Raw genomic sequence first — 26,256 nt, forward strand, 5'->3', positions numbered from 1 at the left:
AACTTATTCTTGTTATTTGTTTTTAGTTGTTGTTTTTTTAAAAGGGCCTCACCATCTTCTTTGGTTTCTGAACTCAGATTTTGCTTTTCACATATTTGGTATTTTATGCATCATATGTTGGGATACACAAAGTGAGAATACTGGTTTTTGACAATTACCAAATGTGTCCATTGCCTTTAACAATCACTTGAATCTTCTACAGGTCCTCAGCAGTCTGCCCAAGCCCTGCAGCAGAAGAACTGTGAAGCGGAGACGCTGCGTGTCTTCAGGTTACTGACGTCTCAAGTGTTTGGGAAGCTCCTTAGTGACGAGGAGTCAGGAGAGGACAGGCTGGAGGAGAATGGAGAGAAACAAGATGAAGATGCTGCTGTAAGTTGCTCTTTGGACTTGTTATACAAAAGGGAGGTAGAAGAATCACTTAAAGACTAACTTATTACATACAAGAAAGTATTGCTTTCGTAGCAACAACTAGTTCTCAGGACTCCATTTCTTGGCTCAGCTTGCCTGCAAGCAGAGAATGCTAATTGTGAGCTCAGAATTTGGCGGTAAGCAGAGCCATGAAGTTGGGCCCTGATCTCAAAGGGATTTTAAACAGAATGGTGATTGTGAGCTCAGAATTTGGCGGTAAGCAGAGCCATGAAGTTGGGCCCTGATCTCAAAGGGATATTAAACAGAATGGTGATTGTGAACTCAGAATTTGGCGGTAAGCAGAGCCATGAAGTTGGGCCCTGATCTCAAAGGGATATTAAACAGAATGGTGATTGTGAGCTCAGAATTTGGTGGTAAGCAGAGCCATGAAGTTGGGCCCTGATCTCAAAGGGATATTAAACAGAATGGTGATTGTGAGCTCAGAATTTGGCGGTAAGCAGAGCCATGAAGTTGGGCCCTGATCTCAAAGGGATATTAAACAGAATGGTGATTGTGAGCTCAGAATTTGGCGGTAAGCAGAGCCATGAAGTTGGGCCCTGATCTCAAAGGGATATTAAACAGAATGGTGATTGTGAGCTCAGAATTTGGCGGTAAGCAGAGCCATGAAGTTGGGCCCTGATCTCAAAGGGATATTAAACAGAATGGTGATTGTGAGCTCAGAATTTGGCGGTAAGCAGAGCCATGAAGTTGGGCCCTGATCTCAAAGGGATATTAAACAGAATGGTGATTGTGAGCTCAGAATTTGGCGGTAAGCAGAGCCATGAAGTTGGGCCCTGATCTCAAAGGGATATTAAACAGAATGGTGATTGTGAGCTCAGAATTTGGCGGTAAGCAGAGCCATGAAGTTGGGCCCTGATCTCAAAGGGATATTAAACAGAATGGTGATTGTGAGCTCAGAAATTGGCGGTAAGCAGAGCCGTGAAGTTGGGCCCTGATCTCAAAGGGATATTAAACAGAATGGTGATTGTGAGCTCAGAATTTGGCGGTAAGCAGAGCCATGAAGTTGGGCCCTGATCTCAAAGGGATATTAAACAGCTTGGGTTTTTTAACTTGTAACTTCAATCCCATCCATTCTTGGTTTCAATCTACACACCTTGCAACCTAGACACTTGACAATTTCATCACATTTTACTGAGTACTATATATTTCACTACCATTTTCCTCTATTCATTGTCGTTTTTTTTTCTTCTTGATGTTTTCAGGATATTGGAGATCCAGACCTTAGGGAGCATATGGTTGGGATTCTCTTTAGTCGAAGCAAGCTTACAAATCTACAAAAACAGGTAACATAGGACTCCACACACCGGTGTAGCGGTCAAACCAAAATTAAGATTTGTTATCCCTGATGCAAACTTAACATCTCTTAAAGAATGTTACTATTAAGAATTTTGTTTACATTTTTTTCATAAAAGGTTTGCTCTCACATCGTTCAAGCCATCCGCAAAGAAACCACCAAGATGAGAGAGGAGTGGGAGTCCAACCTGGCCACCAGGCCCGCTGCTGTTGTACTTAGCCCTGTGGATGACCCCCAGTCCCTCCTATCAACGGACGCCTACTGCTTTGAGCTTCTCTCCATGGTGTTGGCTCTGAGTGGGTCCAGCGTGGGGAGGATCTACGTCGCTCAGCAGGCCACCTTGCTGCAAGATCTACTGTCACTGCTGCATACAGGGACACCAAGGGTTCAGAGACAGGTGGGTGATCTGTTTTTTGTTTTTACTGAGGTGGTTTGTCATTGAATCTGACCTTCTGAGTGGTGCAAAAAAAAAGTCCTCAAGTTTTGTTTTTGAATGTTGTATCCACGTATCTGGTCGATCCAGTCTTCAATCCTGCCATAATGTTACGCTGCTGACAAAGCCTTCACAACTGCTGGCCTGAAACTGTGGAAAAGTATATACCATCTCACATTAGATCACTTGACACTGTTTCCTCATTCAAAAACAACTTAAAAACTCACATGTTTCCAGTTGCTCTTCAAATGTATTTGTTTTTTCATTGCGTCTTGTTGCTGAGTGCCATGATCTACAATCCCGGCCATATCCCGTTGGGGCCCCCTTCCCCCTTTCAAAGTTGGTACTCATTGTACGGTCTTCTCCGTTCTAGTCATTACAAAGCGCGGGACATGGGACGAGAGAATAATTATTGTCAGGGGGAAGTGGACAGGAAATGGTTTGGGTGGCCCAAGCAATTTGGCCGGAATTGTAGATGGAATTGCGCTATAGAAATCTTGTTATTATTATTACTTTTCATGTTTCAAAGTTCTCCCTGAAAGAGTATAAAATTACGCTTTAATGCAAGGTTATCTATCTAATGAAAATTAGTCCTTCACAAAAGTTCATTTGACCTCAGAGCCCCTCTTTAAATGCTTCTTTTTCACCTGTTTCCTCTTCAGGTTACGTCCATAATTCGACGCCTCCTTCCGGAAATCCCTCCCACCCACTTCGCCAAGCTGACCGGCGTCACCTCTCTACCTCCTGCTGACCTCAGCATCCTGACCCAGTCCAGCGACAAACCCAACCCTGAGTCCTCCACCGAGGAGAGCGTGGGCATCTTGGACATCTTCCTTGCCTGCGTGGCCAAGACACTGACTGTCCAGAGCAAGGTGAAGGGAGGCGGTGGTCAGATACCGGGGCTTGGAGGTAAAGGTACCCACTCCTTGACACTGGCTCGCCTGCAGCAGCTTTACCCTGTTGAGGAGAGCCCGTCCAAGAGGTCCAGTAAGGGACGCTGGTGGATGAGGGGAAGCATCTCACATAATATCGCTGAGAGGGTCATTGGTCTCATCAAGGATATGTCAGCCGTGAGTTATTCTTACCTTAGTCTAAAAAACATTATTTTTAAAAATTGATAATTAATGTTGTATCTCTCACAAAAGATGTACGGTGAAGGTACATTGTGTGTGTATCAAAGAAAGTTATATGTTTTTATCACACCTCTGAGTGAAATCTGCAATTTTGATTTGCTAATCACTGTTCTGATAAATCCTTTATCATATATTCTAAACGAGTATCAAACCTTACACATTGTGCACATGCACAATAGTATAGTTGCGTAGCAACTTTGTTGTATTTACAAACTTGGCATTTCAGTGTCGGGTAAACAAGGCCATTCCTAATACATTTGTGATAGAATATATACATTGTTATTCCCGCTTTGAAACGTAGGTTTGCAACCTTCACTCGGGCAGAAATTTACACAAAATGTTTCAATGCCGTTGCGAAAAGCACACCGAGGGCTTACAATAAAGCAGCAAGAGGTAATAAAGCAGTTCCTTATGGTATGGTAAAAACGCTATTAGGTTCGGTTTAGGGTGTGATACGAACTACATCTAGTCTCGGAGTCAAAATGTTTATCGTGACAATGGACAATCCAGCTTGCCAGGTAGCAATGCAGCTTGCTTCAATCCATTATGTTGTTGAGTAATCACTGGGTTTTTTTGTGATGTTATTTACAGGGTAAGCTGTCTGAAGTGTGGGCCAATGTCACCAAAGGTGCAATAGCTGAAGCAGTGCTTTCACTCACCAAGTTAGATGAGGCTAAGAGACAACCAGCTGAGTGCATCAAGACACACACTGTGAGTTTAGCCTAGGGTTTATTCTTAGAGCTGCTTAAACAGAAAAAGTTAGCTAAGCACAAAAGCAATCATGCTTGCTAGATTAAGGTACCAAGCTAGATGAGGCTAAGAGACAACCAGCGGAGTGTATCAAGACACATTCTATGAGTTCAGGAAATATAATTGATGGCAATAGAAACAGTCGGTTTGAAGCCTACAGCATCTTTCGATTGTATACAACATTTTAAAAAACATTTTACCGAAAGTAATGTGGTAATGTAAAAAATGTATCTGTTTTAACACCCCCCCCCCCAAAAAAAAGAAAGAGATGTGTATTCGTATTGGGGATTAATTGTCCGGCTAGGACATATTCGCTCCAGATTTTTGTGACATCTCAAAAACAAACCACCTTTTGAATTGAGATTTTCACATTTCAGTTTTATTGTACGCGTCTTAATTTATATCGGACGGAACCAATCAAACTGTTCCAAAAACCAAAGGTATACTTTGCCTTTAAATATATGAGTGAGATTTTCTCCTGAGTTTTGATTGGTGTTTATTTCTTCAAGTTTTGATTTCTTATAATTACCCATTTCCTCTTATTTCCTCAGCTATGGTTATCTTTATCCTCACTGTGTGTACTGGAGACGGAGCATGTTGAGAGGTTATCATCAAGTCAATGGGGACACAGTAAAGAAGCTGGAGCCATGAAACAAAAGGTATGAATGGTGTTTGAAACTTTGCATGGTGTGGAGAATAAGAGCCACTATAAATATAAATATGAATAGTAAACTTGCGGGTACAACCATGGGTAAAATCTCTTTTGAAGGAGTGGTGGCTCTGAAAAGAGCCGGTTTGGGCTCGACGTTTCGACCGGGTGCGCAGCTTCTCCTGAAGGCGAGCAGAGCATACTGTTCGAAACGTCGAGACCAAACCGGCTCTTTTCAGAGCCACCAATCCTTCAAAAGAGTTTTTACCCATGGTTGTACTATTAATATTGATATTTATAGTTGCTCTTAAAAGGTATGAACTTATCTGAAGCAGGTCTTTATAGTATGTCATGGCCGAGCCGTTAATAGCACCAGACTGTAGCTCTGGTGTGGGTCTTAGTCCCGGGTGTGGAACTTCTGTCCTTGAACAAGACACTTCACCATACTTGGCCTTCTAGAATATTGTATAATGTTGAAGGGTAGCTGAACCTGATAAAGGAGATGTCTGTCGTGCAGTGTGTCCCATCCCACCAATGTCGGCATGTCAGACATACTTGAATCCCAGTGGTAGTAACAAAATAATGTATCCTTGTATAAAATGTGTACCTTCTATTTAATATGATGTACTCCTTCTTGCTTTCTCTTGGCAGCCTACTTGTGATAACCATGATGACGGTGAGACACCAGCCATCATCCTGTGCAATGAATGTGCCAACCTGTGTGCTGAATGTGATAAGGTCTTACATCTACATCGCAGGACGAGATCTCATCAACGCAAGGTAATAATAATAAAAAATAACACAGAAGTCTGATATGGCGAATGTATCTACCACTTAAAGGAAACATTACTGAAGAAGTTTGAGATCGATCGGCCATCTGGGTCACAAGAAATTAGTGAAAAACAAATTACACATTTTGCATGACATCAACGCAAAAATTCATAAAACGCACTGACCGATAGACCCCAAACACTCAGTTCGATTATTTATTTCTCATCAAATATGACATTTCAGAGAGAAATATTTCAAGGGATGTTTTCTACTACCATGTTTTATGTAAATCTGTGATCTTCACAATATTTTTGTTCTTACCAATTCTCTAATATTCCTTTAATTAATATTGTGGTTGTTAGTTTTATAACGAGTGTTACTTGTCTACATGTTGTTTGTAGGTCTTTAAGGAAGAGGAGGAGGCAATAAAGGTGGATCTTCATGAAGGATGCGGTCGTAGCAAACTCTTCTGGATCATGACGTTAACTGATTCCAAGACCCTCAAAGCAATGGTAGAATTCAAAGAGGCTGCCTCAGGTAGGGTACAAACAAGTTCTTTTTCTCTGTTCTCATAAAATTTACTATAACTTACTTTGTAGAGTATGTAAACCATATTAGTTTTAAGTGTAACTGAGTTCTACGGCACCCATGGCTTTACATCCCACCTGAAGGACGCAGCAATGATGGTTAGGTATCTTGCTTAAGGACACAAGTGCCAAGACCGGGACTTGAATCCACACTCTGCTGATACTGCACAGCATCGACAAACGTTCTAAAAATAAGAAAAAAATATCCCCAATGTCACTACAATTTGACATCTGAATTTGATGACTTTTAACAGATTGATTGTTGGGATCTGAGAAAGATTGAAATAGTGTTGTTGGCCCTATGACCAGGGCACTAATGTACAGCGCATTGAGACAGTTATTGTGAAATGCTCTATGTAAGAACCTATTATTATTGTTATCATTTATTATGTGATACACCATTAACAGGTAACTCGGCTAGTGCTGCAGCAGGTAGCACCGTCGGCACATGCCGCATTGAGACAATTACTGTGAAATGCTCTATGTAAGAACCTATTATTATTGTTATCATTTATTATGTGATACACCATTAACAGGTAACTCGGCTAGTGCTGCAGCAGGTAGCACCGTCGGCACATGCCGATTTTGCGGCTCGCTAGCGACGAGCGGCCTCCTGGCCGTTGGCAGCGTCTGCGATGACCCTGACTGTCAGAAACACATCAAGAATGCCTGCACCAAGACGCTGCCTTGTGGTCATCTCTGCGGAGGGGTCAAGGATGAAGACGTCTGCCTACCATGTCTGCATGGGTGCAGCAGGGACGTCTCCCTCAAGCAAGATGCTGATGATATGTGCATGATTTGCTTCACGGAGGCCTTGGCGTGTGCTCCTGCTATACAGGTATTGTAGATGATTCAGTAATGATGATAACAATAATAGTTTACCCTCTTTCCTACAATAATAGTTAACCCTCCTACCATTTGATCATCTATATCATGCACATGGTTTGTATGATAGATATCTATTCTAGCATGCAATATGATATACATGTGGTGAATGCATCTACAAAGTACACATTCAACCCTCATACTCTCGAACCATTTAATATCACTCTACTTTGATTTTGAATGATAGACACACTATGCTAGCCTGCAATATGATATCATGTGGTGAATAAGCCTTTTTGAGGTATGGCGGACGTGATAGGAGTGCACTGTTTTTACCCAAACCTTATAGTATTGTGTCAATGTGTCCGCCCTATCTCAAAAAGGCTTATATGTTTGAGAGGTACAATGTAGCTGCATAATAACCTACAGCAGATGAAGAAAAGCAAGGTGTTCTGGCCTATATAAATTGTAACGCCATATTTTGTTGTACCCTTTGTTTATACAGCTTGACTGTGGTCATGTATTCCATCAACACTGCTGCCAGAATGTGTTAGAGAGACAGTGGGTCGGACCCAGGATTACCTTTGGGTTCTCCCTCTGCCCAATCTGCAAGGTATGAAAGCAGAGACTTCAGTGCAATATCAGACATGACTTTCAATTTGTAGAATTATCAATGTTGTACTTTATCTTGATTTAGAGAGCACAGCAGAAAAGTACATGCCACACACACTCGGATGTCGAGTGAAGGACCATGTGGGCCTCCCCTAGTCTTGGTCAAGGTGTTGGCTTTTAGTAAAGTGTCCTCTTTTGAGGTGACAAGACAATGACAAGTAAAATAGTGATCGCAAGGGCAGAGTTTGGCGGTTAACACATGTTTGGTCTGGGTGAAACGGGTCTATACACCAAAATCAGTAATCTTTCAAAAATGTTAAAAACTCCTTCCTTCATTTAAGCAAAATGTTGTATTGCTATGGTTTGAGTCCTAGTCGTGACACTTGTGTCCCTGAGTAAGACACTTAGCTTTAATTTCATCTCTCCACCCAGGGGTGTAAATGGGGACCTGTGAGGGCAGAGATGTTTCTTGTGATTGATTTAGCCGAGTAGCGTATGTTTGTAGCACAGGCTGTATACTCCCCAGGGAGCTGAGATGGTTTAAGGAATAAGTTAAATGGCCTAATGAGCAGGGGTAGTAAAGTTGGAAGCACTCTGAGACGCCCCACAGGTGTGAAAAGCGCTATATCAAAACTGGTTATTAATACTATTATCATTACTTCTTTCAGGCCAACATGGAACATAAAGTACTCCATGATGTCTTAGCTCCAATCACTGACCTACAGGCGGACGTGAGACGCAAAGCTCTGATGAGACTGGAGTATGAGGGTCTACATAACTGTGAAGCTATCACAACGCCTGGTGCTAGGTTCTATAACGATACAGCAGGCTTTGCTATGAATCGATATGCGTACTATGTGTGCTTCAAATGTAAAAAGGTAAGGAGTGCTCTCAGGCTATAATAATAATAGTGGCTTTTTATATAGCGCGCCTATCCGTCACTCAAGGCGCTTCAACCTTCAGAATTTTTGCTGCAAGGTATGTGGGACTACATTTGATTTATGAGACCTACTCATAGTCATGGCGGCTGTTGCTCAGGGACGAATTTCATAGAGCTGCTTAAGTAGAAAGTATTATATACACATTCACTGTTGAGCAAAAATTAGCAGGATACCAGTTGCAAATGTTACACGTGACATGAATGTTTTGCTGGTAACCTTATTCTCGTAGGCATAATTTTGCTGGGCTTAGCTATTTTTTTGTGTTTTAACAGGTCTATGAAATTGGTGCTGGTCCACAGACAGCAATTAAATGTAGATACATTAGACATGAAGGTTTGCATGGTGGAATGATAATAAGAAATTTTAAGCACATTTTAGAGCAACATTTGATAGAGAGGCATATATTCTTTTCCTGATGGCGGGAAGAGTATAGAGTCCAACTGTTGAGTCCTCCCACTCCTCTCACAACCACCATCAATCAAAATTTATTTAGATGGTATCATCGCAAATATGTTTCATAATTAAATGCATTTATGTTATTATGTTTCAATGTTAATGTTGGCCTTTTCTCCCTGGTTTCTTAGGCTTATTACGGGGGTGAAGCTCGCTGCGATCAAGAGATTGGGATACAGGGTGACTATGACCCAACTGAGTTAGTGTGTGGAGCATGCTCAGATGTATCCAGGGCTCAGGTAGGTGTTTGGTTACTTCTTGTTTTTTATGTATCGCATAACCCAGGAGACAAACACTGCTTTTCAATGGTGCCAAGTTAGACAATGCATTAAAGGCATTGAACATATGTGACCCGCTCTGACGGAATGAGGAATGTCTAGTAAAGTTTCATTTCGTGTAATTTGACACCGAACATAATCATAACAAACAATTAATGAAAATTATTGAATTTTTTAATTTTTTTATTACTACACTTTTAGGTTGCCTAAATCTTGATTAAACTTACTATGGTCTTACCTTTTCGTCAAAAGATTACTAAAGATGTAAAAACGGACGATTTATGAGCCATGTTCTTGACGTAATTATCCAAAAATGTTCCAAATCCCACGGGACAGACAGCGAACATTCATTGAAAACACCAAATTTGGCGAGCGTCGCAAAACTTTTCACACAACTTGCATAGCGCCACCAAGAGTACCATTGGAAAGCCAAAGATTAGAGGTGTCTAAATATAGCCACCAAAAACATGTGTCAACACTGAAAGGGGTTCAAAGGTCACCAAAGGCAAACCCTGTTTTATCAGCGATGACATCTCTCATTCATAAATCCGCGTCGCGAGATTTAGTATGGCTCACAGACCGAGGCGTTGTTTATCCATGCAGCGTGAGAGTCCGATCACCCGACCCGGTCTTGTTGCCATAGCTAGTTGCAGCGCTGGTAATACGACAATGTACACACGAACACTGCGCGGGTACCATGCACAAACTTTGCTACACGAACGACGTATGGAACAGTGGAATGTTTATCGAACGTTGGGAAAACAGTGTCTAATTTCCATCATTGTTTTGTGGTTTTTCAAGGTTGAATTGTTCCAAACCAAAATAATTCTGAATGTTAAAGGAATAATCTTTCAGTTAAACTTCATGCTGGGTAAGAAATTTCGCTAAAATCATGAGAAACATGCACGGGGAAATTGCGAATGTTCCCGGGTCTTCAAGCCGAGTATACCCGTGGGGGTTGATGCTATGCGCTGAGTGACAGCTGTCTTTACAATGTTTTGACTTGACGGAACAAAACTCGCATTTCAAGTTGGAAATATCAACGCAAATTGCTCTAAAATTTCAGGTAAACATTGTCAAACTTATTGGTGAAATTGTCTACACATTATAATCTAACTTCTCGTTGAGTTGTTTGTTCATTTTGGTAATTTTGTTTGCCTGACTACGGGGGGTTAAAAATTGATGTTTTCATTATCGTAAACAAAAATATTAATATTATTTTAATGAGTGTGTGAGACGTCGCGTTTTTTCAAATTAATTTTTATGGAGTTTGTGTTTTCCAAAACGGGTTGTAAAATTAAGCGTCAAGGGCGTCGAAAATTCCACATTGGTTCAGACAGGAATGTCGTATGATCTTGATTTTTATTTCATTTAAAATATTAAGATTTGCTTGTTTGGAATATTATGAAATATGCAAATGTGAAATTCACTAGACAATCCTCATTTCGTTATAGCGGGTCACATATGTAATAATTGTCAAAGACCAATATTCTCACTTGGCGTATCCCAACATACGCATAAAATAACAAATCTGTGAAATTGTTGACTCAATTGTTCGCAAGAAAATAGTAAAAGAAAAAACACCCTTGTTGCACAAAATTCAAAGGCTTCATACATGTATTTTTTTTTTTTTTTTTGAGTGAGAAAATACCTCTTTATAAAATATTATGTTACTTTAGAGGGAGCCATTTCTCACATAGTTTTATACTGTCAGCAGCTCTCAATTTTTTGCTAACAGATATTTTGAGTAATTACCAATAGTGTCCGGGACCTATAAGCAGAAACATACATAAGGGGGAAATTCCCTCTCAAACACAAACGCACAGACAGCTACATTCAACCAAGGGCGTTATAACAAACAAAAGGTCAAAACAACTGTCCAAATAATGGTGGAACTACTGCTAACATAGTTAGAACAACATTTATGAGAGCTGCAGGAAATTCCACCAAACAAAATATGGACAACATTGACTCAAACCTTTTGCAAACGATGTTTTTTTAATCTAACAAAATCCTCCAAACTCCAACACTCATCTTTACTTGAGTACAAGAGATTCAAACCTTTTTCAAATGATGGTCTTGTGTCTAACAAAATCCTCCATCTTTCATCTAATTTGTTTGACCACAGATGTGTCCAAAGCATGGGACAGATTTCCTGGAGTACAAGTGCCGCTACTGCTGTTCAGTTGCTGTGTTCTTCTGCTTTGGTCGGACACATTTCTGCAATGCTTGCCACGATGATTTCCAAAGGATCACCAGCATTCCAAAGCCAGATCTTCCTCACTGCCCGGCTGGTAAGAGTGTACTGGGGTTGGATAGGGAAGGATGGGGGGGGGGGGGGGGGGGGGGTGGAACATGGGTGATAGTTGAAGGGTTGGACCAAAATGGATCGATAGAATTTGAATTGAGATTCGGTGCGATTTTGTGACGTCAAAATTCGTATCACATTCGCAGGAAGTATGGACCAGGCTTCATATTTGAAGGTTTTTGGATTGATAGAGTTTGAGTTAGGCTGGAGATGGTGGGGATAATTCCATGGTTACTTAAATTTTCTTCACTGCATGTATCTGAAATCTGATTGCCTTGTGATATACCTGACTTGTCAGTTCGAAGACTTAACCCAAAAAAATCACACGGGAGTGTTTCACTTCAAATATCCTGGATGTTCATCCAAAACCTTAGGTGCTGAGATTGCAAAGCGCCTCTAATGCGAGATACAATGTAATTGTGAGATACACCATAATACACCATAAATCTGATTTCTCTGATGATGTTTGTGACATAATTATCGTGGTGTCAGTTCAAAAACTTTGTGTCACTCGTGGGAGTGTCGTGGCCTAGCGATTAAGAGCACTGGATTCAAACTCTTGTGTTTCTGATCAGCAGAGTGTGGGTTCGAGTCCCAGTCATGACACTTGTGTCCTTAAGCAAGACACATAACCATTGCTTCGTCCTTCGGATGGGACGTAAAGCCGTTGGTCCCATGTGTTGTGTAAACGCATGTAAAAGAACCCAGTGCACTTATCGAAAAGAGAAGGGGTTAGCCCCAGTGTTCTGGGCTGGATTGGCAGCATATTGCGCCATAGCACCTTGTAAACCATTACATGGTGCTTAAGGATTAGGTCTTATATCTCAAAAATTTGCCCCACTCATTGCAGTAATAATACCTGGCGCTTTGTATCCTTTGGCAAAAGGCGCGTTATAAATACGGTTATTATTATTAATATTATTATTATTATTATTGATCAGTTTGCCATCAGCTAAGTACATAGTGTTACATGTTGTGAGTTATTATATTTCTTGTTTTCTTTGTTTAGGTCCGAGAGCCAAGCAACTTGAAGGAGACGAATGCCCTCTTCATGTAGAGCATCCACCGACAGGAGAAGAATTCGCTCTGGGCTGTGGAGTCTGTAGGAATGCTCATACATTCTGAACACCTTAACCAATGCATACCCCTGTAAGAGTTGCAAGGGGGTGGGGGTGAAGTCTGGTACAACAGGTGCTGATAATTCCATAGTTCCCGATCAGTCAAAGTTGAACCTTGTGTCTCCAGTGACTATGCTCCAACATTCTGACACGAAATCATCATTCTCTGTGAGTTTTTACATACCTGGCTTTATGCAGAATGTGTACGGCTGGATTGAGATTTTGTATTGAATTCCTTACTATTCTTGCTGGATGAAGGGGGCTCTCAAAAACATGAAAAAAAAATCCGAGAAAAAAAAATTGAATACTCCTTAAAAGTTACACACATTTGCCATGTAAATTGTGACGTCAATTCTTCGAAGTAGCGTGAAAGTTTGCAGCTGCCAATATGTTCCCACGTCCAAAGAGCCGATCTATCCTGTCAGTCTATGTGACATATAAATAGTGGTGGAATCTCTCAAATGCTTAAAAAAAGTTAATGCAAATCATTTCTGAGAAAATGGAATTAGCTGTTGCAAACTGCTTACCAACCAAAAGGACCTATGGTATAAGTGCAAAAATTAGTTGATGACCTGACACCTCGAGAAAGACTCTGCTAAGGTCGAAACGTCAGGTCATTAACTATTTGTTCAAATCATATCTGTCAGAATCATTTTTTATCTGGATATGTATCAGTGGTTGCATAGTAAACTTGAGATTTGGCAGTTTTTACTTTATGAATTGACTTTTATACAGCCAGCATCCCTCAGTAGTGTATTGCTGTAAAGAAATACTAAGTTGAGTCTGTTTTGTGAAAGACTTTAAGCTTATTCTTTAGAGGGGAGGCTACACATCATGGAAAGTTAGTAGCTGTGCTTTGGACAGCTTAGTGGAATTAAGAAGAAAAAAATTGTGGGTCCTGAGATAAAGAGCGTAAAAAAGTATAGCTGTTTAGTATAGTGTCAGCACACAAGAACTTTTATAAAAAAACATATAAAAATCTAAAATAAAATGGAAAAACAATGGAAAATACATAATAAAAAATCTTTAAAAACAAAATTCATGCGAGAAAAAAAGAGAGTTAAAACCTATCTTGATTAGAAACCGTTATAAATCAAAACAAAATCACTGGAAAAATCAGTCGGCTTTTAAAATAATTTAGTTGATTTTCAAAAGAAGCCGTAGCTGCATTTCCTTTGGTTGTTAACTAGTGGAGTTTGTTAGTGTTCGGTTGTGGGTAGGGGTGCCATGTCATTATTTCTTTACCAACATAATTTATTCAAAACATACCAAATATGGTACACGTAAAAAATGTGCATATTGCGTCAGTATTTGATTGGTTTAATTTTTCACTGTCGGAGAGTAATGTCAATGTGAACATGTGAATTTCCTTGGTTTTGTGTCATAATTGTGAGGCTTAAATGCAAAAGAAACGAGCCCAGGAAAAATGAGGAACAAAGTGACATGTATCGAGCAACTACAACAAATCCTTGACTGAAATGATTTGGTGTGATACACGTAACTGCATTTTTTTGCTGAAGTTCCTTTACAATAATTTGCTATATATTTTTTAATGACGTGCAATGCTTAAACTAATGAATTTTTGTATTTTATTTTTCTCATTTTGTCCATTTTTATTTTTGCTGGTTTGTATAATTCAGATTCTTGGAATTGTTATCTTTACAAATGTTAGCAGTATTATTTCGCTGTTTGCGTTATGTTTAGCCATTGATGGTGGAAGGTAAACATCCAAAGGATGAGTATTTCCACATACATTTAGCAGATTGTCTCGTCTTTGTCTGTGTCTGAAATGGCTGAGGTATGGATTGAAGAGCCAAGTTCGCTTAAGCTGCAGCAAAAGGCCGGCCTGATTGTACACAACAGTAGTTCAGTTTAGATACTGTCAGTTATCCAAGGAAAAGCTTCGGTCTGTGTATTTTTATTTTAATATCTTTTTGGAATTCATTTAAGAGATGACTGAATGTTTGAAGATGACAACAAAACGCCTCCTCAGAGGGGAACGTGTTACTATGGTATAACAAAGCAATTGTTGCACGCTGCGATGGGTGTCCATGGGTTTGTTACACCCTCGGGGCCAGTGGAACTCTCGGCTTTGCCTAAGGTGCTATACTGGACGAACATAGCATCAAAAATGATATATGATGACAATGGATGAACCTCTGCGGAAAGTTTCTAAAAGAATGTTTCCGTTATCATGTTTTTATAAAAGTAATGTAATCCACTGTTGCTGGTATGATAATTGACCCTCATGCAAAAGAACATGTCATGTTTGATTGAAACGATCTCGCTGATTTTTGTTGAGGGCCAGAAAGCCAGAATAAAATGGAATGAAAAGTTTCCCAATTTGGGGGGTATTATATGAGAAACAACTTACTTGATTGTGTATGCTGCTTGTAATTTCAGCTTGAGGAACGAGAATGAGGAATGAAGAAGGACTGTTCTCTTTTTGATCACTAATGTAGGAAAGGTGGAGTGATGTTTATTTATAAATTAGATGAAATGATTTCATGGAATGTTGGCTAAATCGTTGCTGCGAAGTGCTTCTCATAAATATTGTACAATAAATTTGTTTTTCCTGATTGGATTTCTCTATCTGTATATTTAATCCATAAAATGTAACAGAGGGGTGATATTATTGGAAGAGGAGAAATGAAATTGTATGAAGAAAAAAAGAAGTTGCGGGACATATTAAGGAAAATGTTAAAAAATTGTATTGCATTTTGTATAAAGTACAAAAACTCTTGCATCTGTCGCAAGAATAATAATTACTATACTCATTTTCCTATACAGTAGTAAACAAAAATATATCCAGAAGTATTGTAGTTATCTTTTTTTGATATAAAGATAGCATTATATACCTCGTTATATAGTTACAGTGGTATCCCAGTTCAGTACAACTTCTTTTCTTAAAAAAAAAATCCAACATGTAACCCCAAAATCCTTTGATGGATTGAAGACCAACTATTTGTATAAAAATCAGATACGTATTGTTATAATTAGCTTAGAAGAAGGAGTATGTCTATAAGAAATCATAAAACATTAAAATGACTTCATGAATTCAGGATAATTGTATGTTTTTATATGAACTTTAAGAAGCTTGAGACGGGTTGCCCTTAAGTTTGTGATAAAATAATTTGGAGTGTTGACTTGGAGTGCTGACTAGTCTCCCCCGTGGTGATTTGGATGTTATACAACTGAGCCATGTCAAATCAGCTCTGGAGATGAATTAAGGCCATGTCCGAAACAATGACTTCGGCTACAGCTAGGGCTAGAATGCGCACCTCTGCCTATTCTTCAACACTGTCAGCCACACTGATCTAGCCACAGCTGTAGCCGAAGTCACCGTTTCGGACACAGCTTAAGGCTGGACTTTCAAATTAGGAACTGCATGATGTCACTCGGTATTAGTGTGTACAAACTGGTCAATTAGTTCCAATAGATTTAAAGACATTCCTGCCAGAATTTTACGCCAAACCGATTGCTTTTTTTTTTTACATGATGACTACTATGGTTGCTGCATATCGGTCATCGGTACGTTAGAATGATAAATCAGGACTGCGTTAACAAAGGCACTTGTATGCTCTGCACAAAGTACTTGATTTACAGCATTGGTCACTTAAGACTGGTACCTAGAAGGCCACACAAACAGTTTGTGAATGAGCCTTCTGGGAACCATTCCCACCTACTCTCATTGGGGAGGTGGACAAATTTTCATATCTGCACAATTCCAAAGAAAAGCAGCCAAATTTACTAAGCACAGAAAAGCTTTGCTTCGCAGATAGACAGGTTACCAGCTCCCTAAAATGCCATGTGATTGTATATTGCTTGTGATCGGTTCCATGCTTACAGTTGCTTAGCAACATTTGTTCCTGCTACGCACAATTAACATGTGGATGTGTGTGTTTGTACATTGATGCCCCTTTCTGTTCATCTATTTGGGAGACTATATCTATGTCCTTCTTTATACAAGTTGTCAGAAAAATTGCCAGTGTGTAAGTTGTAAGTTGTAAAATGTGGACGAGTGGTGTGGGAAGTTGAAACAAAAAGCAGGAATTGAGAAAGTGTAAATATCAAATAAACGTACATATAAATGAAGACATTTCAGACAGTGATTTGTTGTATTGTTATTCAGAAAGAGAAGCGTATAGACCTTTATCATGGTGCAGCCATGTTGAAGTTTTCCCCTTGACGTCAATGTAACCAAACCGAGGCTTGAAGAACAAAATAGTCTGGTTCCTATTTGCAAAATGATTATTATCATTCATAATTGTTATTCGTTACTAGGAACTTGACCAATATGGAGACAGCATGGTAAAGGTCTATTGTTCTTGTTTATACAATTGTAAAGCACCACTACATGAAGAACTACATCATACATTCCATCGGCTATAAACAGTTCTTAAAAGAATAAACCACTGGAGAAACTGATTGGGTAACTTTGTAACTTTCTAAATAATTTGGGGGTTTGAACAACCATATTTATACACTTCTTGAATTTGCATGAAGAGTTCTGTCATTAACTGAACAAATTAATTAGATACAATCCTTTATAATTGGCATGAAGTACAAGGAAAGGTGCACTTAATCATGCAAATCATTTCAGTGACTAATTATTCATAAATTTGGCCAATCACAGTCTGGCTAGACGTTGACCTGTAATTAGCTGGACAAATTTGGACACTGGCCTTTAGCTCATTCCACCAGTGATAAAACTATGGTGCAATTCTTATCAAATGTGGGGTTTTATGTTGAAATCTCTGTTTGTGCGTGGAAAGTCATTGGTAAAGTGGTCTATTGACCAGTCACAGCTGTGTCTTTTGAAGAAACCCAATAATTTTGAGTAAACTTTTACTTATTGTTTATCATCAATCAGTGCCCCCTCCCCTTTGGGGGCGGGGGGGGGTACATTAATATATGAAAAATAACATGCAATACAAGTCTTTTGTCCCTGAAAAGGTTTTGTGACTTATCAAGGATTTAAGGGTAGTTTTCTTCAAGGGCTGTGGAAATAATGTGGCCTTGTGTCTGGTGACCAGTTTCTGTTAAGCTATACTTTTCTGTGCTGAGCAAGTTTTTACCTGGGCAAAATAAAATCTGGCCCTAAACATATTCCAGTCTATTCCCATGAAAAAAAACATGTTCTTTATTGTTCATACAACAAAATGTCGAGCAGCAGAAGCTGAAAAGGTCAAAGTACTGCATAAAAATATCAAAAATAACGACCAAATAAATAGAAGGCTCGATTTGTGAACAAAAATAGTTGTATAAATTTTGTGGGTGATAACACCCATAGCATCGTCAAAATTGCCAAGAATTTTGCGACCGTTAATTGTAAATAGCGCCCTCTGTTGATGGATTAATACAACAGATTTCGGAGCCTCACATAGAGCTTTTAGCTCTATGGAGCCTCACCATGTCTTCTTAAACCATCTTTTGTATAAAGACACGAGCATAGATAAAGAAGAATACTTGCCAAAACCATAGTAATATAGATAGTATCGGTATATTTAGTTGTTACTGTATGCTTAACAGCCACTAGTTCCCTAGAAGTTAAAGAAGGCAGAATTTTTTAGTGAGATGCATTAAAAACCACAAAAGTTTCATTCCCAGACAATCGTTGGCGTCTAAGATTTTAATTAATACAAAGTATTACTACTAGAATATACATTCCTTTACGTACCCCAATACAACATTGTTTGAAATCAGATAAATTGACTTGCTTGATTATGCCCTTAGTATTGTTTTGTGGGCAGCCTACCACTATTTTGTTGTCACCATTATTATTTGGCATAATCAAAACACCAAGCGTGCATTTGGTACGATTGTAAAGCCTATCTCTTTCAGGTATATTAAGTTACTCGACACTGGCAAATGAATCGAAATAAAGATTTTGAAATTAATAAAAAGGCTCTGCACTTCCTTTTTATAAGAGTGCACTCATTTGGCTTGGGTGTATAATTAGGCTATCTCAACATGCCCAATCCTATTCAACATCCAAAAAGCTAACGGACGACATTTTTCACACCTGCACATTCCTTTACATAATATTGTTGTTCTAGTATGCAAATCAGGAAAACTTGACATCAAGCCAAAGTTGTTGTCACCCACGTGTGTATGAGATGTGACAGCATAAGTGAGCAATGGGCGGGGCTTATTTTCCACTTGCCATTTCTAGGCATTCGATGGCCGAAATTCGGCACCAGCGATAACGGAACGGGTTTCCTTTCTTCTTATGTAATTATGCGGTTTGTCGAATTGCTCACTTCCTTGTTGGAGAAGAGATGCCATTTCTAGAAAAGTGTCAGCACAGAGAGGGTGTGTGTGCTGCAGCTAGTGCTTTAAACGGACGTGGGTTTGTTTTGGAGAAAACTTAATTTGTATGTGACTCGGACCCTTCTACTACCTCCATGCTCGGACTGTCGTTCCACCTTTCCACCGGCCCGGGACATTTTTATTCTCTTTGGAATGAACATAGAGTTACTCTATAGAATGAATATGTGGCTCACATTTGGGCGAACATTTTGTGTTGAGTTTGCAACCGGCTTTGAGAGTTCTACACGAGGTTGGCCAGGGACCTTCACAGAGAACAACACAATCTCTGCAACTAGAACTTTCAAAACAAACTGTCGACCGACTTCATTGTGGATATATTGGCTGTGCGAATTCCACGGAGTTTAGCCTGAAGACTGTAGCCAACATTTAGACTAAACTTCACTGGCCTCATATAGGCCAAGAACCGCAGGATGGGGCCATCTATTTTCTACTCTTTGGAACAGATTTATTGCTCAAATTTGGGCGAACATTCTGTGTTGAGTTTGCAAACGGCTTTGAGAGTTCTGCAACGTCGTTGTTGAACTCTTGGCTGTGCGAATTCCACGGAGTTTCTTGCCCGAAGACTGTAGCTGTAGCCATGCGACCATAGGCCAGGGGAGCACGGAGACGGACGACATGACCGGGTGGAGACACGAGCATGGAGGGGAGAGAGACGCCAAACACACGGCATGCATTCAAACACGCGCATTGCCTCCGGAGGCCGAGACCACAGTCCGCAGTTGTTTCGACAAGACCCCAGTCGTAGTGTGAGCGTTTCAGCAAGGGCAAGTAGTGTTTCTTCATGCACATTTTCTTCCCAAAGATCAAGACTAGAAATAAACATGAACTTCAAATACTTCAGACTTGATCTTTTGGAAGAATTTCAGAGAGTGTGATAATTTGTCTAATGAGCGATTTGCATTCACGCACGAAATCTTCAAGTACATGTTTGTCTAATGAGCGATGACAAGATACAAGTGTTTTAGCAAGAAATCTTCAACGTATTATTTTATTGTCCTATGAGCGATTTGTCAAGAAAGAAGTTTTCAACAAGGAAGACATCTTCAAGTACAAGGTATTTTGTCCAATGAGCGATTTGTCAAGATACACAAGTGTCAAGCAAGAAATCTTCATTGTTCTGTTTTTTTTTTACTTTTTTTTGTTTCTGTTGTCCTACCCAAGCGAAAGAGGGGGGGGGGGGGGTGGGGTGTAACGTCTTTGGCATAAATAAACCTATTCTGAACAGTAGTGACTGACCAGCTGAACTCTAGTCTTAAAACTTAGCATATGAACTCTAGTACCTAACCAAGGAAATGTGAATTGAACAGATTTTTTCAAATTATGTGAACTGAACTGAACTTCATTTTTATTTTTATTTTTTATATTTTTTATACATGAGTGCTTAAATTGAAGCGTGGGTTTTTAACTTTTTTGCCTGACCAGGATATGTGAACTGAACTTAGTTTTTTAAAAATAAACTGAACACTTAAAATCTCGGTGTATAAACTTTATGAAATGTGGAGTCGAACTGAGCTGCACTATGTTGTTCAACTGCAAACTCTTCAAGCATGGGTATAAAATGAACTCTAGTACAAGAGCAAGGAGATGTGGACTGATTTTTCCCCGTTTTTTTAATTGCATTTTTAAAACCTTGGTACATGTAATATGAACTTTAGTGCCTGACCATGATGTGGACTGCGTTGCATTAGGCCTATATTTTTTTGTTTTTCTGACTAAACTCTTTGAACCTTGGTAGGCCTATTATGAACTTTAGTACCTGAGCAAGGAAGGAGATTTTGAATAAACTTCATTTTATTTTTATTTTTATTACTGAACTCTAAAAACCTTGGTATGAACTCTAGTGTCTGACTTGCCCTAATCACAGACTCCTTGCGTTTGTAGTGTACAAACGAAAGGAGTCAGTAATTAGAGCTAGTGCCTGACCAAGGTAATGGACTGAAAACTAAACTCGCAAAACCTTGGTATACAAACTGTAGTGTCTTTAACAATGGAATGAAGAACAGAACTTCATTTTCCCCCTTATCTTTTAGAGCCTTTACGAACTGCCTGACCAAGGAATGTTTACTGATCTTGTTTTTGTTTAAACATATGGTTAAAACCTTGGTGTATGAACTTTTTCGCTAACCAAGGAAAGGTGGAGCGAACTTCATTCTTTAAAACCCAACTCTTCAAACCTTGGTGTATGAACTCTAGTACTTAATAATACAAAAAAATCAACTGAACTGATTTTTCCTTTGTTCACCGAACTCTTCGAACTTGGTATATGAACTCTAATGAAGGAAGTGTGGACTGAACTTCTTCTCTTTTACCAAACTTTTCAAACCTTGGTAAGGCCTATAATGAACTCTGTGCCTAACCAAGGAAATGTAAACTGAACTTTGTTTTTGTACTAAACTCTTATGAACTCAAAGTGCCTGAAATTATGAATCTACAAACTCTACTCTGTAGTTCAACCCTTACTTGCATGCCGTATGTCTGCTGTGTTGTCTATGGATTGACTCTGTGTGTGTGTTTTGTCTATGGATATGTGATGTGTGCTTCAGCCTGTGTCTACCAATCTATGGAAGAGATGACGAAATCATCAGGTGGGTAAGCTCATTCAAGATTCAATGGATGGAGGTAAGCGATGAACTAACAATTTCCTCCCAACTTTCTCCTCATTTTTTGTCATTAAAAAACCAAACATATATAGGTGCTGGTTGATGTTGTCACTGTTAATTTACCTTCTTTTGTGATGATGCCACTACCACAGCTAGTTCCAATGGTCTGTCTTGTATTGCATATGGTCGTAGCCAGTGATGCAAACATCAGCTTTATTTCTGAGAAGAAGTTTTCTTGGGCTGTAAAGGACCAGTGTTTGACATGTTAAGCTTCTACAATGTAATACTTAAATACTGGCGTATTAAAAAGCCAAAGAAATTTTGCATTTTTTTTTTTTTTTAATTGTGGAAACACGAACTCCCACATCATTTAACTACTGCATTTCTTTTATTACCTTTGGTAAATGAAAATTTATTTGAATGACATCAACAAACATTCTCTTAATTAGGTCTTTGTTTGTTAAAGCTAATTGGTTTTGTCTTCAGACAAATATATTAAAAACCTTTACTCGTGGACCTTTGGAAAACTAAGAGCTATACACGTACCACATCAAGTAGAACAACTCATCAGGATGCTCTGACATAAACGACCTGATTAATTTAGTCTAAAATTAGTCAAAAGTAGAAACCATCTTAAGTTTGCAATGAGTAGCGAGAAGTCGCATTTATAAGCAGTAAGGGTGCCCTCTGTTGTCAGACAAGCAAATAAGTAATTAATAAGTCAGTTCTGCCATAAAAATAAACTTGATATAATTCACTTCAGAGCATATATCATGTATGCCTGCATGTATGCCTAAGTTTGTAATGAGTCATGGGAATTGGAATTAGCATAAAACATGAGCACCTCCTTTATTGTCAAAATTGTAAAGAAATAATAACGTTCTGCCATGAGCTCTTAAAAAATTTGCTTTATATCTTGGAATCGATGCTTTTGCATCTGTTTTTATGTATTTATCATTGATAAATACTTCAAAAAGTTTGTAATGAGTAGGCTTACTGGGAATATATATTATGAGCACTCCCTCTATTGTCAAAATGATGAAAGTTCTGCCATAAGAATGAACTTAAGTTATAGGCACTGTATGCCTATCATGTATGCTTGTACACCAGTGTTTATGTAAAGGCTATACATCTATCTTTTGATAAAATTTAGTCTAGTAGACACAGTTTGTAAAGAGTAGCGGGAAGTAGCGTTAGGATGACCACGCCCTCTATTGCCAGAGAGACAAATGAGTAAAGTTAGGCCATTTTGTGTCTGTGTTTAGGGTTAACTTGAACAAGTTTGTAATGAGTTTGTAATGAGTACCTGGAATATCTAACATGAGCACCCCCTCTATTGTCTGAATGACGAAAGTTCTGCCGTAAGATTGAACTTAAAGTTCAATTGGGCCTATATCATGTATGGTTGCACGCCTGTGCTTTGTGTTAAGGCTAACATTTGGCTTTGTGATAAAGAATAGTATTATTACTCTAAATTAGGCCATTGAAATTAAATTAATAAAATTTACTTCTAGGGCGTATATCGTGTTCACTTGCGTGTCAAAGTTGGTGCAAAGACTAGCTTGTATCTTTCAAACACACTTAACAAGAGTATTATTACCCAATTAATTAAGTCTAGTTTAATCTAGTAGACACCACTATATTTTGTAATGAGACGTGGGAATTTGCATGAGCATCGAAGCATTAGCACGCCCTCTTTCTGCCATGAACTCCAAATAAATTGGCTTCTAGGGTTTATATCATGTATGCTTGTGCATCTATGCTTATTTTAAGGCTAGTGATTATATTTCATGTATACATAAAAGATAATACTTCAAACTTATATAAGCTGCAGTATTTGCAGTTTATCCCACATAACATTACAGTAAAGACATTTGAATCTCCACTTTACTTATTCCGAATTGAATAATGTTCACGTATTTTGTAATTTAAACCTTGGCTACAGTTTTTAAGCGCAGCGATATAAGCGTAAGAATATAAACTGTAATACCACACAAGAAATGGAAAAAATGAGTTCTCGGACAGAACAAATATCAAGCGCGCACAACATTTTAAATGTGTATCGTCTGCGAATAAAAAAAAAACATTTCCAGAACAGAAGGACGAGCAGGTGCATGAAGAATTCTGAGAAGAAGCTCTTACTCCAGAGGGAACCAGGCATATGCCCAGTCTGGTCCCCAACTGTTGAAGCCTGGACACAATGATCAGCCATGGAGGAACCAGACAGTGATGCTGTGGTAACGGGTTCGTATCAATAGTAACAATTACCTGAGAGGCCTAGTAGTAAGTCTAGGGATTAGAAATAACTCTGTTTTCCCCATCCAGGTTCAAATCCAGGTTTGTATTTGGTTTTACTAAGTCTTGGTTCTAATAATTTCCTTTTCAGGCCCAAAGATTTCACAAAGTAAACTAATTAAAAATCAGGAAAATTTGAACCAAGACAAAGTATTTATAACTACACTGTCGCCAAGACATGGAAAGATGCGCGACTTGAGATTGGCAGGGTTTGGAATGAGCAACTCCAGTGTAGCTGAAATGGTTAAGTATCAGGTTAAGTATAAATTTGTTATCTCTATGCCTTAACCCCTTTCTCCACAGGTTAACCAATCTTTTTCTTTGCAGCCTTAATTTTGACTTGTTTGTTTCTTCCACACCATAACCTATTTTTTCTGTTCTCATACACAGTGGAAGTGTTATCGTATCTACATCAATGTAGTGTGGAAATGGAGATTGGTGAAGTATTTGGTGAAGTATTTGGTGAAGTATTTGGTGAACAAATTTTTGTGGATGCTAACCTGGATTTATATCCAATCTTCTTTCACAGCCATAACCTATTTTCATTTTTATGAAGGCAATGTTTTTTTGAGCATTATTGGCCATTTTGTAAATTGAGTTTGGTATGAGGTACAAAACAGTGTAAATGTTAACGTGGATTAACAGCACTGTAAACGTCACAGACCAATAAATCACAAATCTGTGAAAATTTGGACTCGATTGGTCATCAAAAATGGAAGACAATATATAGTGAAAGAAAAAACAGCCTTGTTGCAAAAATTTGTGTGATTTCAGATGCCTAATAAAAGGTTTCAGGCCTGAAGTTTTTTATTATTTGACTGAGAAGTTACCTCGAAAAACAGTGATGTTAACCTTGGTTTTATCAGCCATAACTCTTTTTTCATTGTATGCAGTTTGCATCCTCATCTAACACAGTTTTGGCCTGGAAATGGAGTTAAGTTTGTTATTGTATTGTCATAGGTTCGACATAACCCCCATGTTAAGATATTTGTTTTTGTTTTGTTTTCTTTGTTTCAGCTACTAGTTATCCTTCACTTTTTGCTGATGCCACATTGTGCAGCCGTTGTATCTCGACACAGGCTATTTGGTAAAGTATCACCGGCAGTGTTGTAGCCCAGTGGGCGATGCTGGGCAGGACTGCCAAGAAATCACACGTTTTGCCCAGCACTTTGAGCAAAATACATTGTGACGCCCAGCACAGATTTCCCCAGTATTAATAATTCAGGATATTTGTTACTGTGCATGGATCTGAGACACAGCTAATGATAAGGAGTTTCAAATATCAGAGAAAGAACAAGGTCAAAATGCTACTCAACTTTACATCGCATAGCCCTTTAACATGAACAGTTTGGAAACCTAGCATCACGCCTACCTGAAGCTTGCACTTCAGTAATAATGGCCCCACAATTAAACGTTAATATTGACTGCTTAATAATCGGGGCTTCGCTTGGGGCATATATAGTCATTGTTTTACATCACCTTGGGCCTATAATTTTGACTGTGCCCTGAATAGCAGTCAATATTTCCATTATACAGTTTCAAATCCTACTGTAACTGTGTTGATCTACACGCCCTTGGTTGACTTTTTAAAATATGATTTGTAGCCCACCACAAAGATAGGTCTAGCTTCAACCCTGAACACACAAGGTATACCTGGGAAAGTTTATTTTTTTGTACTTGCGTAAATGCTTTTTAATCCTTCTTTGTTAATTAATTTCTCTTTAATCTAGAGACATTCTCTTCAAACGGATACATTTCTTCTGGGTAATGCCAAGATCTGCTGAGTGCAACATCATGTGAAATAAACCAGTAATGCACCAAGGGCCACATCTTGTCAAGAAGTTTCAAGTCAAAGGTATGAGAATATATAAGATTAACAAAACAGCTGAAGTGAAGATGAGCTCATTTAACTGATGTCATCTTAACGTTATGTCATCTGCCAATTTGCACTAATTTGGGGTAACATGGGGAGTGAAATAAACAAAAACTACAAAAGAAGTATTGGTTGACTCAAATCGAATTCATAAACAAGTACACAACTGGTGATTTAACTTTGAACTTATGCTGTTCATTAACTTCTGACCCCATAAAATCCCTGTCAATGAGCGGCTGCTGGCAGAAAGTATGTGGATTCGTTTGATGGAAATATACCACCAGGATTTATTACTTTAGAATAATTAACACTTTGTTCATAAATACCTTGGACAGTTTCTTCATTCCTATTGGTGGAGAGAGAAAGCTGAAACAGTTGTGCCACATCACGCGATACGTGCTACGCGCACAGCATTCCCTTTTAAGGAGTTGTTAACCCGAGGGTGGCGGAGGGCTTTACCATTTCATAGCTGGATGGAGGGTTCTCCCAAGAATGTTTACATTACAATTACCATTGGAGTAAAAGGGTCCTATCTCTATGGTTGTATAGATACAAAATGTCATGTTGTACATGT

The 26,256-nt window shown here is 38.9% G+C and overlaps 1 protein-coding gene across 8 annotated transcripts in view; it reads left to right on the plus strand.

Moving 5' to 3' along the window:
- The window catches only part of LOC117293291 (E3 ubiquitin-protein ligase MYCBP2-like), a 119,027-nt gene that overhangs the window by 85,600 nt on the left and 7,171 nt on the right, over positions 1 to 26,256 (plus strand). For 5 of the 8 annotated variants that reach the window (XR_004519415.1, XR_004519416.1, XR_004519412.1 and 2 more), the window contains exons 58-70: positions 203 to 369; positions 1,632 to 1,712; positions 1,842 to 2,120; positions 2,819 to 3,226; positions 3,881 to 4,000; positions 4,591 to 4,698; positions 5,340 to 5,468; positions 5,861 to 5,996; positions 6,583 to 6,884; positions 7,377 to 7,484; positions 8,152 to 8,361; positions 9,009 to 9,116; positions 11,284 to 11,449. Coding sequence is in view for 3 of the 8 variants with exons in the window: in XM_033775534.1 (XP_033631425.1) it covers positions 203 to 369; positions 1,632 to 1,712; positions 1,842 to 2,120; positions 2,819 to 3,226; positions 3,881 to 4,000; positions 4,591 to 4,698; positions 5,340 to 5,468; positions 5,861 to 5,996; positions 6,583 to 6,884; positions 7,377 to 7,484; positions 8,152 to 8,361; positions 9,009 to 9,116; positions 11,284 to 11,449; positions 12,473 to 12,588 (2,438 nt within the window). In the remaining 5 variants the exon portion in view is untranslated. Of the gene's footprint in view, positions 1 to 202; positions 370 to 1,631; positions 1,713 to 1,841; positions 2,121 to 2,818; positions 3,227 to 3,880; positions 4,001 to 4,590; positions 4,699 to 5,339; positions 5,469 to 5,860; positions 5,997 to 6,582; positions 6,885 to 7,376; positions 7,485 to 8,151; positions 8,362 to 9,008; positions 9,117 to 11,283; positions 11,450 to 12,472; positions 18,489 to 26,256 lie in introns of those variants that run through there. The other 3 variants (XM_033775534.1, XM_033775535.1, XM_033775536.1) reach the window with 1 other exon arrangement.

The sequence above is a fragment of the Asterias rubens genome, chromosome 8 (genome assembly GCF_902459465.1).
Source record: "Asterias rubens chromosome 8, eAstRub1.3, whole genome shotgun sequence".
Lineage (NCBI taxonomy): Eukaryota > Metazoa > Echinodermata > Asteroidea > Forcipulatida > Asteriidae > Asterias > Asterias rubens.